The sequence below is a fragment of the Oncorhynchus kisutch genome, linkage group LG16 (genome assembly GCF_002021735.2).
Source record: "Oncorhynchus kisutch isolate 150728-3 linkage group LG16, Okis_V2, whole genome shotgun sequence".
NCBI lineage: Eukaryota > Metazoa > Chordata > Actinopteri > Salmoniformes > Salmonidae > Oncorhynchus > Oncorhynchus kisutch.
This window is the reverse complement of record NC_034189.2, coordinates 34,239,417-34,259,821: the sequence shown is the minus strand read 5'-3', so window position 1 is coordinate 34,259,821 and position 20,405 is coordinate 34,239,417. Positions and strand designations below refer to the sequence as shown.

The window sequence follows — 20,405 nt, the reverse complement described above, 5'->3', positions numbered from 1 at the left end:
TGTGTTTGGGTATTATGACAGCTGATTATGACAGCTGATACATTTCTGTTGAAATAGGGACAATGAATGATCTGTTTTATTTCTATGTACTGGGTACACATGTAATAAATCATTACTTGTTTGTTACATTTTTTATCATCACATACACTGGATAAGTGCAGTGAAATCAAATCAAACCAAATCACATTTTATTTGTCACATGGCCGAATACAACAGCTGTAGTAGACATTACAGTGAATGCTTATATACAAGCCCTTAAACAACAATGCAGTTTTAAGAAAAATAAGTGTTAAGTAAAAGATAGATATGTACAAAATTTAAAATAACAAATAATTACACAGCAGCAGTAAAATAACAATAGAGGCTTTTGTGTGGCGGCAGGTAGCCTAGTGGTTAGAGCGTTGGACTAGTAACCGAAAGGTTGCAAGCTCAAATCCCTTGAGCTGACAAGGTAAAAATCTGTCATTCTGCCCCTGAACAAGGCAGTTAACGCACTGTTCATAGGCTGTCATTGAAAATAAGAATTAGTTCTTAACGGACTTGCCTAGTTAAATAAAGGTAAAATAAAAAAATATACAGGGGGTACTGGTACAAAGCCAGGGGGCACATTGGTCCCAGGTGTTGAGGGTCGGCAACCATACCTCTGCCACACTGACCCTCAACACAGGGGCCCCTCACAGGTGTGTGCTTAGTCCCCTTCTATACCTTGTGTTCACTCATGACTCCATCTCCATCAACAAGTTTTCTGACGACACGACGATGGACGATGATCTCAGACGCGATGAGACAGCCTACAGGGTGGAGGTCAGAGACTTGGCAGTGTTGTGCCAGGACAACAACCTCTCCTTCAATGTCAGAAAGACCAAGTAGCTGATCTACAGGAGAAAGAGGGGAAAGCACCCATCCACATCGACGGGGCTACAGTGGAGCCAGTAGAGAGGTAATTTGCAAATAAATTCATAAAAAAATCCTACAATGTGATTTTCTGGATTATTTTTTCAAATTTTGTCTGTCATAGTTGAAGTGTACCTATGATGAAAATTACAGGCCTCTCTCATCTTTTTAAGTGGGAGAACTTACACAATTGGTGGCTGACTAAATACTTTTTTGCCCCACTGTAGCTCCCCTGAACCTGTAGAAACTAGTACCACCTCATTTGAAAATCCCACCTTTCGAGTGTGGGAAAACAGTTGGACAAGGAAGATGGGCTCCCGTCAGGCTATAGTCTTTACAAAGCCAGGGAAAATGAGTCAACCTAGATTTCTGGCAACGCCGTGGCAGATAGGAACATCGTTGAGACAAGTCCAATGCCAGTGGTCACAGACGTCAGTTCAACGTCTAGTATTGATTTACATTTGGTTGAGTTGTCAACTAACATGAAATCCATTTTTAAAAAATCTGTCATTGGATTTAGGTTAAAACTTGGGTAAAAAATACATATGACTTTAAGTTGATGACTTTTTGCAAAACCAATTAGTTTCCCACACTTTGATTCAATGTCATCACATACATTTTTTTGGATTGAATTGTCGTGGATCCAGAAGCATGAGAGGAGCCTGTCAATAAATTATGTTAATTACACAGGACATATTTGGAGACTGTTACTGTAATAAAGAAAGGGAGCATGCCCTGTTATGTGCACTGTGAAGTGCGATTTCTGCTCTCATTGTAGTAGCCTATACCTTTCCAGTTTTAGTTTTCATGGGTTTACTGCAAGTAGCCTAAGGTGTCGATTATTATTTTCTCCAGCAGTGCAATTACTTTGGAGGAGTTGCTTCAAGCCGTGAAATCAGTCACAGGTTGCACTGTTTTGCAGCGTCTCAGAGCGAGGGTCTTTGGTGAGAGCGGTTCACTGTCGCTGTCGGACCAGTTTGTTTACCTCATTGTGCGTTGACATTGCGTCGTCTGACACATAGGCTAGACATAATAGAGCTTGAGTGCCTGAATTTAAATCATTCTTGGCCGACTGTACATGCAGATTGCGTTTAGTTTAGCATGGTCAAGCAATTGTTATAAAGGTTGTAGAGACCAAAGTGCGTGGGGAAAAAATGGAGAGAGAAACGACATCTTTGAAGCAGCAATATTGCTGCACAACTGTTATGAACGTTATCTCGTCTTTATTCTCTGTAGCGTCCCTTGCCTTTTGCATATTATTAAGTGTACAAACATCAGCGATCGCGGACAGGGTCCTGGATTTGGAAACTGGACATGGCGAGCAAATCTTTCACAGGGTCCCCAGTTTTTCTGTGGATCAGTTTAATTCATTGATTCAAGAGAGAGTGGATGAGCTCCTGTCACAGGTAAGCAAGCATCTCACGTGCACTTGCTAGCAATATGGTCAGGTTGGCAAATGACTGAACGCTTGTATGCTATGATTATTTATATAACAATATGAGTGTATTCCCTAATCGGTTTTAATCTTTAATCTACCCTCTGCTGTTCAAGGTTATGTAATTTAGCCTGGTGTTTTTTTATTTTTATTTACAGCGCTCCTATGAAAATTTATCGAAGGTACGGATTGCCCGACAAGTTAGCCATACTCCTGATTGCAACTGTCCCCCAGGTAAGAGCACGTTTATTAATACACCTTTACCATCACAATGTGTTATTGAGTTTGTTTAACAGTAGTGATAAAGTAGCCTATCATAAGGAAGCTATCTTATTGTAAGAATGCTATCCTGTAGGCCTATCTACCTTGTGTTTAGAACAGTGTCCGCACTAGAATGCTTTCAACTACATTGATCAAAAACATCAGTCACATTGCATAGGAGACATGAGACAACCATGGTGGTTTACATAGCCTTTACATTTATTAACCTGCATGGGGCAATGATGTATAAATACTGAGCAGTCTATTTTCAAACCATTAATTCCTGGAGCAAATACCAGAAAATATAGTTAGCCTAATATGAAGCTCCCAAATTTGGTATTTTATGATAGGCTACAATTGCTTTTTTCTATGCATTTCAATTATGGGATTGTTCCCAGAGGAGAGAATGGTCACTTAAGAGCATGATGTGACACTATTCTTGTCTTTCCTGGTGTGTTGATAGTTGAGGGGAATATGAAGGATGCAGACAGCTGAATCACTGCTACAGCAAACAGAAAGAGCAGTGTTTAACAGCTATACATGGAGGCGCTGAGAAGTTGTGTGAAGAGTGGGGCAGTGTCTCAAAGCCTGCTCAGTACTCTTGCATATTTTACCCTCTGATAGGTTACATAGCCTACAGTCATGCACATGTGCTGATATTAGTCACACACAGAGCAAGGATGCAGACAACAGTAGACTAATTGTGTTCATGTAGACCATAACTATTAGTTAGCCATAAAAAGCTCATAAGTGATTTTATATTTTTGTGTAACATCAATACAGTCTAAGGGCAGGCATATAATTGTAAAATAAATTTAAAAAACACATGTTCCTCAAAATAACCTACCCTACTGTCTGGTATACCACACTGTCTGTTATAAGGACTCCTTTTTTTCAAGGTATTTATTACACTGTATTACCTTGATAATCCAGTGAAATAACCAGTTTTCAACAGCAGATGGAAACACTTATTCTTGGAATACTGATCAAGATCACAATAATAAGGGATTATATGTGGTTATGTGCTTTTTAGGAGATTATGTTGGGGTGTTTTTGCTACACTGTCCTCTTGCTTTTATATAATCAATAGAGGCACACTGCACACTGAATGGCATACATGTCTAGTATAAAACAGGCATTTGTCACACTAGTAATTTGTCTATGCAATCATTTTTTTCTTAAACATTGCTCAATAAATTAATAACATTGTAGTTGACATTGAACAATGTCGTATTAGGCTATTGTTTGCTGTGCCGTTAGAGTGAATGAGGAACATGAATGATGGATGGCTCTGCAACATGGGTCACGTTATTATTAAGTGCACTTTTGTCCATCAGTCATATCTTACACATGTTCATGATCAAGAAACTCAACCAGGAGGATATATTAGATGAGGTAGTCTGACTATTCATTGTTGAGCTTTGCTTCTAGAGACCCACATGATGTACATGCTTTTGTTCCAACCATGTACTCATACATCTATTCAATTAATGAAGAGTTCGATGATTAGTTGAATTGGAAGTATTTTAGTGTAAAGAACATCACACTGCTGGCTAGTGATTACCACTTCCTCCACTTCCGCTACGCAAACACACGTGACCACCTTACCCAGTCGCACAATCGAAAAGCTAGCTACTTGGCAGGGGAAGTGTGGACACATCCCCATGTGCTACACTAGGCTAGAACAAAAGCTTGTACACAAGGATTTCACCGTCATTATCATATGAAGACATCATTGGAAATATTTCAAGGGTTGTAAGAGTATGGTATGGTGCAGTGTTGTACATTCTATAGCAAGTCCAGCTTTTACCATACTATTGCCAATGCTTGCTTGGAAAGCCTCGTTTTTAAACCAAGTGCCTCCTTTCTCTATCTGAATGGATTCACTCAACGTAATCCTTGCTGTGGTCACAGCCTGTGGCTTAGGCACAGAACCGTAATGTCTTTTTCAGTCTGCCAGAGTTGATGGAGCTGAACCTCAGACAGAGGGATGAGCCATAGCTTCAGGATATTCTCCAGGTTGGCACTTCCCATTGCAAAACATTTCAGGTTTAGCACACAAAGTAATCTGTGTTTGAAGTGGAACTGATATTGTTTTAACTACTTTCCAGATATGAAACAATAGGCAATCATAATTTCAGTAAAAAAATATGAAATTCCTAGTTTATGCTACAAAACCAACTTTCTAAAGAGGTTTTAAAAATAGGTTCCATATTTGACTCAACGAATCCATGATGTACACTAAGGCATTGTTGGCAGAATAGATGGATGCAGTTGAATGGTTGATTAATATAATTCACCAATACATTTCTGGTTAGTCAAAAAAGTATTGCTATCAGGTTGTAAATCACAGCTGGCTTGGTACATCATTATCTGCTTCCATTCGGGATGCACTGTTTCAGTTTCAGTGACTCAATATTCTGGACAAAAATGGACGAAGGCTGGGAATGTCATACAATCAAACTAGCAAGGGAAATTATCAAAAGTCATTCATAACGTGGCTAATAGGCTAGCGTATCTATTTATATAGCAAGCTAAAAACACGGAGCCTAACGTTAGCTAGATAGTTAGCTAGCTGCTAGGAGGATGTAATTTCATGCCATTGGAGCAGTGGGTGAGTGACTGACTTTTCCCCCTCATATTGTTTTTCGGTGGCTATACACAGCTAGAGATGTAGCTGCCATTTGGTTGGCTAGCAAGAACTTGAACGATTGTAATTGTTAGCATATCTTTTCCATTTGCAAATTCAGAAAAACTGATGAATTTACGAATGCGCAACACCCTCTGAATATGACTGGTGTCAGTAAACTTAGACAAAAAATGTAATAATTAGTCAAGAACGCTCTAGATAACATTTGAACAGCCTAACCAGCTCTGCTACGGCGAGTAAAATGATCAGAGTGAGGTGTTCTCTCATTTGTGTCTGGAAGTAGCTAGCTAGCAAGCTAGCCAACTTTAACCAGTTAGCTTGGGTGCTTCGTTGGGACAAATATGCATTGGCAGGCAAGCTGCAGAAGGATGAGGAGGCTACAATTCCCCATTGTTTATCAGTGGAATTTTGATGGCAAATGGCTTGTTTGTACAAATGCCTACTGTTGATTGGCTATAGCAATCGGTCTGTGTAGATGTTTTTATTCAGTTTTATTTACTGCAGTGTCTACTAATTGTCCAAACACATGGCCGCTTTCCCACTCTATATTGCTATACAATTTTCACAAATGCCTTAGAATGCTAGGGAATTACGTATACTAAGAATTTGTGAAAATGATTATATCTAAGTGGTCGCTTGTCAGATTTTTTTTTTAAGTGTTGTACTTCTTGGGAGTGAAAATGAACAGATTTGAATAAGATTTCATGTTGCTAACAATAGTGCACTGCAATAAAAGACAGTTACACTCACCAGATGATCATTTGAAACTTCTTGTTGAAAGTCATTTTTGAAAGGGGAGAAACTAACAAATGACCAACAGCATCGTCATAACACCTGCTGCAGCCACTGCAAACTAGCCGTCAACAAAAGCTAGCTAGCTAGACCATGGGAAAACTTCTGCTTGCTATTCAAGAAGGCAAAAGTTTACATACATTTTTGTAAAAAAACGTTCCCACCCATTAAGTTAAATTGTGAATGGTTAATTCCACTGTCACTCCAAAATGTTGCCCTAATACCGTTGAATGGCAGATGCATTTATCTAGCTTCGGATGGCCTAGCCAATGGCTGACTTAGCTAGCTAGATTTACCTCCCCAGAGACCAGCAAATAAATGTTTTTTTCTTCAGTGTTAACCCTTTCTTTTACAACAAAATCTGAAGAAATTAAATCAGAACATCATTGAAAATAATATCATTATCATCATTATTTTATAAATCCTTAGCCCTTCTCTGAAGAAGGCCCATTTTTCCCCACTGTGTTTGGGTTAGTAATAATTTGTAGTGTTGCCCTATTTTCCCTCAGCACACTATTTTGAATGTCTCTAAAGAATCCATGTGTTGTTCTGAAATATGAACACAGAAATACTGGACATTTTGAACTCTGGACATATTGGACATTTTGGTGATTTGGCAAAATTACTACAATCATGGTCTTGGACTCGCATTTTCCTGGTTTTGATCTTGATTCAGTCTCAATTTGCTTCGGTCTTACATTGTATATTCACACCCCACCTTTCTCAATCCCCCTCGACACCCCCTTTAAGTTACGCTTCAGAAACCTTGGCAGCCAAACGCATGCCAAAGGCCTTAGGGAAAAGAACAACAGCATATAATATGAATGTGTGGTGTATGACTGTTTTTTCAGTCTTGCTTGTCAATGAAAGGGGTCAACGAAAGGGCATAATGCTGCTTTAGCGCAACTCTGAAATGGATCATTACAGATATTTGTTATCACTCTGCGTGTTTCACTCATCTGTTATCGCACAGTAAAGCCTGGTGTATTTTGCAGTGGCAGTAGCAACACACAAGGCTACGCAGACACATGCCCAACATGTCAAACAGCCAGAGGAATCGCTCCCTCTCAACTCTCTGTGATGGGATTGGGTTACAAGCTAGTGCTTTTCCCTCCAGACTCTCACAACCAGATGGCCTGATCGTTTGCATTTTACCAATCTTCTTAGACATCAGCAGCAACTACTAAAACAGGTCATTAATAAGTGGCAGGTCAGATTGAGCCATCTGTGTGGTTTGGCACTGGGAGGTGCATGCATGCATGCATACATTGGCTGAGTAATTACTGAGTGCAAGGTAAAGCTAAGCAGACTCCCAGCTAGCCACAGAGACAGCTGCTTCTCATTAGCAGTAGGGCCTGGAGACATGTGCTGGAGTCTGGGACCACAGTGGGGGAGCCATCCTGGACTGCAGTCTATAGTGGTGCCCTCTTTTTATACTGTGGTCTGTCTGTGTGTGTGTGGATGTGCATGCGCAATTGCGAAATGGAGGGACAGACACAATGAGAGATAAAATAAACATTAAGAGCATTCCCTCAGGTTAGAGAGGAAGAAAAGGCTGATAGCATGACTTATGAGCAATGTCACAATGCCAGGCTGCACTGAAAATGTAAGCACTGTGCACTGTACAACTGTTCTCTGTAAATGTACAGGATTATACTGTAAACTGTATGTTTTACAGTGAAGTTCTCCCTGAAATTAAAACAAAACACTTGTACATAATACACATTTAAATCAAATTAGTAACAACATTAACCACAGCATTAACCACAAATTAACCACAGCATTGACAATAGAAGTAACAACAGTTAACACATACAGGGCTTTCAGAAAGTATTTCACACCCCTTAACCTTTTCCACATTTTGTGTTACAAAGTGGGATTACAATTGATTTAATTGTCATTTTTTTGTCAACGATCTAGACAAAATGCTCTGTAATATAAAAATAAAACACTAACATGTCTTGATTAGATACAATTGAAGTCGGAAGTTTACATACACCTTAGCCAAATACATTTAAAACTCAGTTTTTCACAATTCCTGACATCTAATCCGAGTAAAAATTCCCTGTCTTAGGTCACTTTATTTTAAGAATGTGAGATGTCAGAATAATAGAGAATTATTTATTTTATTTTATCTTTCATCACATTCCCAGTGGGTCAGAAGTTTACATACACTCAATTAGTATTTGGTAGCATTGCCTTCAAATGGTTTAACATGGGTCACACATTTTGGGAAGCCTTCCACAAGCTTCCCACAATAAGCCCATTCCTCCTGACAGAGCTGATGTAACTGAGTCAGGTTTGTAGGACTCCTTGCTTGCACACACTTTTTCAGTTCTGCCCACAAATGTACTATGGGATTGATGTCAGGTCTTTTGTGATGGCCACACCAATACCTTGACTTGGTTGTCCTTAAGCTATTTTGCCACAACTTTGGAAGTATGCTTGGGGTCATTGTCCATTTGGAAGACCCATTTGCATAGATACAGTTGAAGTCGGAAGTTTACATACACCTTAGTCAAATACATTTAAACTCAGTTTTTCACAATTCCTGACATTTAATCCTAGTAAAAAAATCCCTGTCTTAGATCAGATAGGATCACCACTTCATTTTAAGAACGAGAAATGTCAGAATAATAGTAGGAATTATTTATTTCAGATGTAGTTTCTTTCATCACATTCCCAGTGTGTCAGAAGTTTACATACACTCAATTAGTATTTGGCAGCATTGCCTTTAAATGGTTTAACTTGTGTCAAACGTTTTGGGTAGCCTTCCACAAGCTTGGGTGAATTTTGGCCCATTCCTCCTGACAGAGCTGGTGTACTAAGTAAGGTTTGTAGGCCTCCTTGCTAGCACACGCTGTTTTAGTTCTGCCCACAACTTTTCTATAGGATCGAGATCAGGGCTTTGTGTTGGCCACTCCAAAACCTTGACGTTATTGTCTTTAAGCCATGCACCAGAACCTCCTGCAGCAAAGCACCCCCACAACATAATGCTGTCACCCCCGTGCTTTACGGTTGGGATGGTGTTCTTCGGCTTGCAAGCTACCCCCTTTTTCCTCCAAACATAACAATGGTCATTATGGCAAAACAGTTATATTTTTGTTTCATCAGACCAGAGAACATTTCTCAAAACAGTGCGATCTTTGTCCCCATCTGCAGTTGCAAACCTTAATATGGCTATTTTATGGTGGTTTTGGAGCAGTGGCTTCTTCCTTGCTGTGCTGCCTTTCAGGTTATGTTGCCATAGGACTCGTTTTACTGTGGATATAGATACTTTTGTACCTGTTTCCTCCAGCATCTTCACAATGTCCTTTGCTGTTGTTCTGGGATTGATTTGCACTTTTCGCACCAAAGTACGTTCATCTCTAGGAGACAGAACGCGTCTCCTTCCTGAGCGGTATGACAGCAGCGTGGTCCCATGGTGTTTATACCTGTGTACTATTGTTTGTACAGATGAACGTGGTACCTTTAGGCATTTGGAAATTGCTCCCAAGGATGAAACAGACTTCTGGAGGTCGACAATTGTTTTTCTGAGGTCTTTGCTGATTTCTTTTGATTTTCCAAGGATGTCATGCAACGAGGCACTGACTTTGAAGGTAAGCCTTCAAATACATCCACAGTTTCACCTCCAATTGACTCAAATTATGTCAATTAGCCTATCAGAAGCTTCTAAAGCCATGACATAATTTTCTGTAATTTTCCAAGCTGTTTAACGGCACAGTTAACTTAGTGTATGTAAATTTCTGACCCACTGGAATTGTGATACAGTGAATTACAAGTGAAATAATCTGTCTGTAAACAATTGTTGGAAAAATGACTTGTGTCATGTACAAAGTAGATGTCCTAACTGACTTGCCAAAACTATAATTTGTGAACGAGAACTTTGTAGAGTGGTTAAAAAACGAGTTTTAATGACTCCAACTTAAATGTATGTAAACTTCCGACTTCAAATGTAGCTGTTTACAGACACTGAAGCTACACCTCGTAATCAGGACCTATTTTGATAACAAGATCGGTAATTGAACGGACATAATATATTTTTCTTCAACTGAATTAGAGACAGTTGAAGCTTAACTAAAGTAGGCAGACAACAATTTACTTGAATTGGTTTAGACAAAGATGTTGTTAGGGTTCAAACCTCTGCTTTCTGACTGGAACTTTTAAAAATTGTACTATTTTAGGCTAAACATGTTGACCTTATTGCAGTGACGCTCACCATCCAACCCAACCGGCCTAGTGGTTAGAGCCTTGGGCCAGTAACCTAAGGTTTGCTGGATCAAATCCCTGAGCTGACAAGGTATAAATCTGTCATTCTGCCTCCTGAGCAAGGCAGTTAACCCACTGTTCCTCGAGTGCCGTGGATGTCGATTAAAGCCCCCCACACTTCTCTGATTCAGAGGGGTTGGGTTAAATGTGGAAGACACATGTCAGTTGAAGGCATTCAGTTGTACCCCTTTCCCCTATACAAATGGTGAGTGAAAGGTCTGAATACTTATGTGAATGTTATATATTATTGTGTATAGTTTTGATGAGGGAAAAAACGATTTAATCCATTTTAGAATAAGGATGTAATGTAACAAAATGTGGAAGAAGTCGAGGGGTCTGAATACTTTCCTAATGCACTGTAAGTCTCAGTATCAATCACAGGAGATGTATCTTATAGATCGGCAAGGCTGGTTCACATACAGGGAGTATGCAACCCCCATGGACACCTCTAATCCAGTCTGTTTGCCATGTACAGAGAAAGTTGTTCAAACACAAAACTTGTCTTTGCGAAGAGGTTGGTCAAGTAACATCCGATATTGATGTACTGGAATATCAAAAATATGAATATGGTAGCTGGTTAGGGGTGTTGCAGCTCAAACTCATGCCAGACAGATGATTGGCACAGCTCAAGACCCCGCTGTGGCTCCTGGGACAGAGATAAAACAGAAAAGAGTGTGTGAAATCTGGGCATCTCTGGGTAACCCTTCTTGACATTTTCAAACGGCGGCACGTAAACAAGGCTGCCTACCACAAGAGCCACACTGTAGAGAATGTCAATATTTGCACACCATTTCAAAGCCGCCCATGTTTTGTATCACTCACTGCATCGAGTGGAGGGGGTTTGTCCACCTGCAACGTCTTAGATGTCAAGGACGCATGGTGGCATTGGTGTTTGGCATGTCTCCCCGTCTCTCAAGAATGTGTGGGAAAACACTTGGTTTTGATTAGAGTTGTGCGCGGATGGTCCAAGATTTCCATCAACATCGTCTCGCATGTGGTACTCAAGCCCTGCTCTCGTCTACCCCCAAAGCCATCCTCAGAATGGGCCTCCAAAACATGAAAACGTCTGGACTTAGTCATAGTGAATTTTAAGTCCAAACAACCGGAGTCTAAACAGGATTTCAGGGGTAAATTTTCTGTGGACAGTAAAGAATGGACAGACTCAACCTCTCTTCAGAGGGCAAAGAGGAGGACAGATTGAAAAGTAAGAAAAGTACATAAGGGATAAAGGGCTATAATAAATATTGCTAGGAACTAATTCCCAACATAAAGAACCTAATGAAAGATGAGGAAGATGCACAAAGGTGTATAAGAGTATCTGATAACCCTTATGGAAGCAAAACAAAGACCAAGCAAAAATGATCTTATGGGCCCACCACTCTGTTGCAGCAGAGCTCAGGACCTAGTGGTAAATAATCCCAGTGGGGGGCTAGTGCCCGTCTTTCCTGTGTCGCACTGTTTTAGTATCCGTTTTAACCTCCTTCCTTCCTCCTTACACTCCACATTATTCTGAGTGCCCAGGCACACTGGGGAGTGAGGAAGTCAGCATGGTTTATTAAGTGAATGTGGCACACCACCCATGTCATTGAGCACAACAGAGAGTCTGTTTGAAAAATTGACACTTAAAAATAATACCAAGCCAGCGACTGTCTGGAACGACCAGTGGTAACAAGGCCTCCAGCTGTGGTTCACAGTTTTTTTATGGCTAAGGACTTCTGCTGCTAGATCTGCTAAGGTAAAGGCCCAGTTAATTTCATATGCCACCTCAGCTTCAAAAATAATGTACCAGCTATTGACCACATATCTCTACCAAGTATCAAGTATCTCATGGTATACTTGAGCTGATATGCTAGACAATCTGAAGGATTTAACAACATTTAGCAATAATTTTATGAAAGATTAACATGGCACTTGTCTGATGCATCTGGGCCTCAGCCAAGATAGTGGATTAACACCCATGCCTTGAGATGGGGTGAATAGGAGATTGATATCCAGCATAAGGCCACATGTCGAGGTGGCTCAAGGCTTGAAGGAAGTCTAGTTGAATGGAAGTGTGTTTCAGCTGGCTGTAGCCTAAACTGGTATCTACTATCCTGTCTGATATGGAAAGGAGCATATTTTTGTTAGACTATTATATCCCACTCTTGAGAACATTTGAATAATAATTATTATGATTATTTTGTCATAATCTGCTTTTTTTTTTTATTGACTAAAGGCAGTTGCCTTTTTCTAGATTGAATGGAGCCCACTGCTTTGGCTATATAGCCACAGAAATCTGATTCGTCGTCCCCAAGATATCGTATTTTCATAGTTAATGTGGTGGTGCCATAAATCCAGGCTCTTTTAGGCAGCTTGTGAGTAATTGCAGCTTGTGGAGGTTCCATTAGAGAACAAAAGGCATCTCAATACTCCTGTAGTGATATGATATTCTGTGATGTGCACAGGAAGCTTTTCTTGGATGGCAGGTTTGTTAAACCAGTGCTGACCATCATGAGGTCAAATGCATCAAGTCAAAATGAGGCCAGAGAGTGACTGTGCCTAATAAATCAAATGTTTACCATCACACAAAGGAATGCTTCATATGGAGAATGCCCTGGCCCCTAGTGTGTACTGAATACGAGAGTATCATTCTTTAATAATATATAAATATATAATTCTTTAATGATAAATTATGATCATGTTACTCACCAGCACTTGTTGCCAGCTCTTGATAAACGAAAAGCTGATGCATTTAATGCCTAAATGGTAAAACAACAGCCTCTGTGAGTCTTTGGTCAGTGTCATAGTTTTGTGGTTTGAGAGTGAGGGTTAGAAGGCACTGTGTCAGCTCCAGATTCAACTGAGCCGAGATCACTGCATATGGTTATAAGTGGCACTATGCCACCAGGCTAGTCGCTCATGTTGACAAGCCGGCAGGCAGACAGGCAGAATCGCCCCCAGCCGTCTGGTACAGGGACAGGAGACAGATGGACGGCCATCTTTGAAGAGGTCTCCCTGAGCCCATCCATCAATCGTCACCTTTCTGAGCCAGGGAGGCTGCTGGGAGATGCCACAGATACCACCCAAAAGTCAATAATGACAACAAGATGGGAGCTGGGATATGGAGGCTACTCTTTATGGTTGGGTGCACTCAGAGTGGACAAGGCCTTTTATAATAGCAAACCAGGCAGCTGAACAACATTTCAACATTTAGTCAGATGTAGAAAATGGGACATCATGAGGTTTTCTGGCCATCTGTTGAAATGAGTCCTTATGAGCTCATATTAAAAATGATATCCTAACATTGAGACAGGAGATACATATGCTCCAGAAAAAAAAGAAAAAAAAATGTATAAGAAAGAAGTACATTTCAGCAATACATATTTGGAATATCATGTTCATACATCACTTGTGAAATACAGCAATGTAGATGTATCAATCATAACTGTTTTACATCTCTGATCCTTTTTATATCACAGAATTAAACATGCTCATGTACAGTATGTTGTGCAGTTTGGAATGAAAGTGTATAGACAGTTTGGAAACTGAATAAAAGTAAACTACATTATACGCCTACTCATTATGCAGTGAAAGACACCTAAAAGTCGTTATAGTAAGTAAAGCCCAGATGCCAGGGTCAAAAACCCTGGCACCATGGTGCAGTCCTCAGATCCCTGGAGGTGTTGGCGAGGTGACAGCGTGGGTGGAGAGATTACGCTTCAGATTACTTGAAGTACTTTGCACGGACCCTGGAAATCTCACCATACCAGGTCACTTCAAAAGCACATTTAAACACTAGAGAGAAAATATACTTTTAGAATCGAGTTAAACAACGTCATTTTTGCAAAGTGAATTTCAGGAGTGGTATTCAACGAAAAAGTTATGACAGAGTGCATTCGGAAAGTATGCATTCCCTTTTTCCACATTTTGTTTCATTATAGCCTTATTCTAAAAATGTATTAAATATGTTTTTTTCCTCATCATTCTACATACAATACCACATAATGACAAAGTGAAAACAGGTTTGGAATTGGTTAGAAACATTTGCAAATGGATATAAAAAATTTAAAACATACCTTACCATACCTTATGTAACCAGAAGCTAGTTCAGAAGCTAGTTAGCTCCTTTACTGGCAAATCGTTAGTATTCAGCTAACCACGGTTTGTGGTCATCAGCTATCCTTTAGCTCGAAAATCTATCGCCAGTTCTGTACGGCGCAGCGCGGCTCGTAACGGAACATACCGGACCAATTTTTCTCTCCATGTCCCTGGATTTCGACTGCTCTCTGGACATTCATACCCGGATCTCACAGCTAGCTAGCTGCTATCCGTGTGACTATCGGCCTTCGTCGATTCCGGAGCAAACATCAATTATTCCGGAGCTAGCCAGCTCCGTCAATCACTCCTGAGTTCCATCAATCACTCCTGGGCTGCAGTCACCTATCCGGACCCGTTTTACTGCCTACGCGGAGCCCCACCGGGCCTTCACAACTGGACTGCCGACGTTATCTACCCGAAGGAGTTATCCGGCTGGCTCCTCCGTCGCGACGTTACCTGAACGACAATCTGCGGCCTGCTAACCGTTTAGCTGTCTTACCGGCTGCTATCTGAATAGACAATCGGACAATTTATTTATTTGTATTATTATTATGTTTTCTTCTTGGGCCTCTAACTATATCTATTGTTTTTATTTTTGTTGTTGTTGTGTGATTTGGATTAATCCCCTCTACCACACGGAACCCCACTAATCTACTGACGGAACGCAAGAGGTGGCTAACAACAGACCTCCATCCTATGCTAGCTTGCTACCGATGCCCTGGCTAGCTGTCTAAATCACCAACCCACCTCTCCACTCAATGGACCCTTTTGATCACTCGACTAAACATGCCTCTCCTTAATGTCAATATGTCTTGTCCATTGCTGTTCTGGTTAGTGTTTATTGGCTTATTTCACTGTAGAGCCTCTAGTCCTGCTCACTATACCTTATCCAACCTATTAGTTCCACCACCCACACATGCAATGACATCTCCTGGTTTCAATGATGTTTCTAGAGACAATATCTCTCTCTTCATCACTCAATACCTAGGTTTACCTCCACTGTATTCACATCCTACCATACATTTGTCTGTACATTATACCTTGATGCTATTTTATCGCCCCCAGAAACCTCCTTTTACTCTATGTTCCAGACGTTCTAGACGACCAATTCTCATAGCTTTTAGCCGTACCCTTATTCTACTCCTCCTATGTTCCTCTGGCGATGTAGAGGTGAATCCAGGCCCTGCAGTGCCTAGCTCCACTCCTATTCCCCAGGCGCTCTCTTTTGACGACTTCTGTAACCGTAATAGCCTTGGTTTCATGCATGTTAACATTAGAAGCCTCCTCCCTAAGTTTGTTCTATTCACTGCTTTAGCACACTCTGCCAACCCGGATGTTCTAGCTGTGTCTGAATCCTGGCTTAGGAAGACCACCAAAAATTCAGAAATTTTAATTCCAAACTACAACATTTTCAGACAAGATAGAACTGCCAAAGGGGGCGGTGTTGCAATCTACTGCAAAGATAGCCTGCAGAGTTCTGTCCTACTATCCAGGTCTGTACCCAAACAATTTGAACTTCTACTTTTAAAAATCCACCTCTCTAAAAACAAGTATCTCACCGTTGCCGCCTGCTATAGACCACCCTCTGCCCCCAGCCGTGCGCTGGACACCATATGTGAACTGATTGCCCCCCATCTATCTTCAGAGTTCGTGCTGCTAGGCGACCTAAACTGGAACATGCTTAACACCCCAGCCATCCTACAATCTAAACTTGATGCCCTCAATCTCACACAAATTATCAATGAACCTACCAGGTACCTCCCCAAAGCCTTAAACACGGGCACCCTCATAGATATCATCCTAACCAACTTCCCCTCTAAATACACCTCTGCTGTCTTCAACCAAGATCTCAGCGATCACTGCCTCATTGCCTGCATCCGTAATGGGTCAGCGGTCAAACGACCTCCACTCATCACTGTAAAACGCTCCCTGAAACACTTCTGCGAGCAGGCCTTTCTAATCGACCTGGCCGGGGTATCCTGGAAGGATATTGATCTCATCCCGTCAGTAGAGGATGCCTGGTTATTTTTTTTAAATGCCTTCCTAACCATCTTAAATAAACATGCCCCATTCAAGAAATTTAGAACCAGGAACAGATATAGCCCTTGGTTCTCCCCAGACCTGACTGCCCTTAACCAACACAAAAACATCCTATGGCGTTCTGCATTAGCATCGAACAGCCCCCGTGATATGCAGCTGTTCAGGGAAGCTAGAAACCATTATACACAGGCAGTTAGAAAAGCCAAGGCTAGCTTTTTCAAGCAGAAATTTGCTTCCTGCAACACTAACTCAAAAAAGTTCTAGGACACTGTAAAGTCCATGGAGAATAAGAACACCTCCTCCCAGCTGCCCACTGCACTGAAGATAGGAAACACTGTCACCACTGATAAACCCACCATAATTGAGAATTTCAATAAGCATTTTTCTACGGCTGGCCATGCTTTCCACCTGGCTACTCCTACCCCGGACAACTGCACTGCACCCCAAACAGCAACTCGCCCAAGCCTTCCCCATTTCTCCTTCTCCCAAATCCATTCAGCTGATGTTCTGAAAGAGCTGCAAAATCTGGACCCCTACAAATCAGCCGGGCTAGACAATCTGGACCCTTTCTTTCTAAAATTATCTGCCGAAATTGTTGCCACCCCTATTACTAGCCTGTTCAACCTCTCTTTCGTGTCGTCTGAGATTCCCAAAGATTGGAAAGCAGCTGCGGTCATCCCCCTCTTCAAAGGGGGGGACACTCTTGACCCAAACTGCTACAGACCTATATCTATCCTACCGTGCCTTTCTAAGGTCTTCAAAAGCCAAGTCAACAAACAGATTACCGACCATTTCGAATCTCACCATACCTTCTCTGCTATGCAATCTGGTTTCAGAGCTGGTCATGGGTGCAACTCAGCCACGCTCAAGGTCCTAAACGATATCTTAACCGCCATCGATAAGAAACATTACTGTGCAGCCGTATTCATTGATCTGGCCAAGGCTTTCGACTCTGTCAATCACCACATCCTCATCGGCAGACTCGACAGCCTTGGTTTCTCAAATGATTGCCTCGCCTGGTTCACCAACTACTTCTCTGATAGAGTTCAGTGTGTCAAATCGGAGGGTCTGCTGTCCGGACCTCTGGCAGTCTCTATGGGGGTGCCACAGGGTTCAATTCTTGGACCGACTCTCTTCTCTGTATACATCAATGAGGTCGCTCTTGCTGCTGGTGAGTCCCTGATCCACCTCTACGCAGACGACACCATTCTGTATACTTCCGGCCCTTCTTTGGACACTGTGTTAACAACCCTCCAGGCAAGCTTCAATGCTAGACAACTCTCCTTCCGTGGCCTCCAATTGCTCTTAAATACAAGTAAAACTAAATGCATGCTCTTCAACCGATCGCTACCTGCACCTACCCGCCTGTCCAACATCACTACTCTGGACGGCTCTGAATTAGAATACGTGGACAACTACAAATACTTAGGTGTCTGGTTAGACTGTAAACTCTCCTTCCAGACCCATATCAAACATCTCCAATCCAAAGTTAAATCTAGAATTGGCTTCCTATTTCGCAACAAAGCATCCTTCACTCATGCTGCCAAACATACCCTTGTAAAACTGACCATCCTACCAATCCTCGACTTTGGCGATGTCATTTACAAAATAGCCTCCAATACCCTACTCAACAAATTGGATGCAGTCTATCACAGTGCAATCCATTTTATCACCAAAGCCCCATATACTACCCACCATTGCGACCTGTACGCTCTCGTTGGCTGGCCCTCGCTTCATACTCGTCGCCAAGCTCCATGTCATCTACAAGACCCTGCTAGGTAAAGTCCCCTCTTATCTCAGCTCGCTGATCACCATAGTATCTCCCACCTGTAGCACACGCTCCAGCAGGTATATCTCTCTAGTCACCCCCAAAACCAATTCTTTCTTTGGCCGCCTCTCCTTCCAGTTCTCTGCTGCCAATGACTGGAACGAACTACAAAAATCTCTGAAACTGGAAACACTTATCTCCCTCACTAGCTTTAAGCACCAACTGTCAGAGCAGCTCACAGATTACTGCACCTGTACATAGCCCACCTATAATTTAGGCCAAACAACTACCTCTTTACCAACTGTATTTAATTTTTATTTATTTATTTATTTTGCTCCTTTGCACCCCATTATTTTTATTTCTACTTTGCACATTCTTCCATTGCAAAACTACCATTCCAGTGTTTTACTTGCTATATTGTATTTACTTTGCCATCATGGCCTTTTTTGCCTTTTACCTCCCTTCTCACCTCATTTGCTCACATTGTATATAGACTTGTTTATACTGTATTATTGACTGTATGTTTGTTTTACTCCATGTGTAACTCTGTGTCGTTGTATCTGTCGAACTGCTTTGCTTTATCTTGGCCAGGTCGCAATTGTAAATGAGAACTTGTTCTCAACTTGCCTACCTGGTTAAATAAAGGTAAAATAAAATAAAAAATAAATAAAAAAGTATTCAGACCCTTTGCTGTTAGACTCAAAATTGAGCTCAAGTGCATCCTGTTTCCATTGATCATCCTTGATGTTTCTACAATTTGATTGGAGTCTACCTGTGGTAAATTCAATTGATTGGACATGAGTTTTTCACAATTCCTGACATTTGATCCGTAAAAATTCCCTGTCTTAGTTAGGTCAGTTAGGATCACCACATTATTTTAAGAATGTGAAATGCCAGAATTATAGTAGAGAGATGGATTTATTTCAGCTTTGGGGTCATTGTCCACATGGAAGACCATTTGCGACCAAGCTTTAACTTCCTGACTGATGTCTTGAGATGTTTATTCAATATATCCGCATAATTTTCCTGCCTCATGATGCCATTTATTTTGTGAAGTGCACCAGTCCCTCCTGCAGCAAAGCACCCCCACAACATGATTCTGCCACCCCCGTGCTTCATGGTTGGGATGGTGTTCTTCGGCTTGCAAGCCTCCCCTTTCTCCTCCAAACATAACGATGGTCATTATGGCTTAAAAATGAGTTTTAATGACTCCAACCTAAGTGAATGTAAACTTCCAACTTCAACTGTATGTTTAACTCTGAATGTATATTTTTATATTTTTTTTACCCCAGGGAACAATACTGTAGTCTAACTGTACGCTTATTTCTAAGAGTGCATGGACGGCCATTGTCCTGGGAAATGCCCCTCTGAATGAGAGACTGTGGTGAAAAGAATATAATGTGGGAACTATAGGCAATCTTCGGGTAGAAACCAACCAGCATGTTTTATTCAACATGTCCTTTGTTTGCCGAACACATAGCCTCTGACTTCTCTGACGCTATATGGTCCATGTTAGGATCTGCAGTCAAGCAGCTGCCTTGAGGATCTGGTTTGAGCAGGGGTGATGCCAGAGTCATATGGACATCTAAATGGTCCTTAGTGATGGCGACTGGCTTAGCACAAATATAGAACCTCAGCACTGATAAGCCCTGCCCAGTTTCACATTAATATCACACAGTGGGACTCACACTTGGATAGCTGGAAAGATAGTGGTTATCACTCTGTCAAAATCCATAATTTCCCAGTTGATAGACTATATGAGCTCCTATTGGTAGTAATCTAATTTCCAGAGAAGTTGTCTGATGACCATTGCTGCTGACTCTCACCAAACGATCCTCTGGTCATAGATGCCATAATGGAATGTATGTGGTGATAGCACTTCAATGCTACTTTTGACATAATCGATCATAGTCTGCTGCTGGAAAAACATATGTGTTATGGCTTTACACCCCCTGCTATAATGTGGATAAAGAGTTAATTGTCTAACAGAACACAGGGTGTTCTTAAACATAATCCAGTTAGAAGCAGGAATTCCCCAGTGTACCTGTCTAGGCGCCTTGCTTTTTAATCTTTACTAAAGACATGCTTTGAGTAAGGCCAGTGTGTCCATGTATGCGGAATACTCAACGATATACATGTCAGCTACTACAGCAACTGAAATGACTGAAACACTTAACAAAGAGCTGCAGTTAGTTTTGGGAATGGGTAGTAAGGAATAA

General features: G+C 41.3%; 1 protein-coding gene across 13 annotated transcripts in view; it reads left to right on the top strand.

Moving 5' to 3' along the window:
* Positions 1 to 1,710: 1,710 nt before the first annotated feature.
* col25a1 (collagen type XXV alpha 1 chain) overlaps positions 1,711 to 20,405 on the top strand; it is a 302,148-nt gene continuing 283,453 nt past the window's right edge. For 7 of the 13 annotated variants that reach the window (XM_031792274.1, XM_031792265.1, XM_031792272.1 and 4 more), the window contains exons 1-2: positions 1,712 to 2,300; positions 2,488 to 2,563. In XM_031792274.1, the coding sequence (XP_031648134.1) occupies positions 2,049 to 2,300; positions 2,488 to 2,563 (328 nt within the window). In that variant the 5' untranslated portion in view covers positions 1,712 to 2,048. Of the gene's footprint in view, positions 2,301 to 2,487; positions 2,564 to 20,405 lie in introns of all 13 variants that reach the window. The other 6 variants (XM_031792275.1, XM_031792270.1, XM_031792264.1 and 3 more) reach the window with 2 other exon arrangements.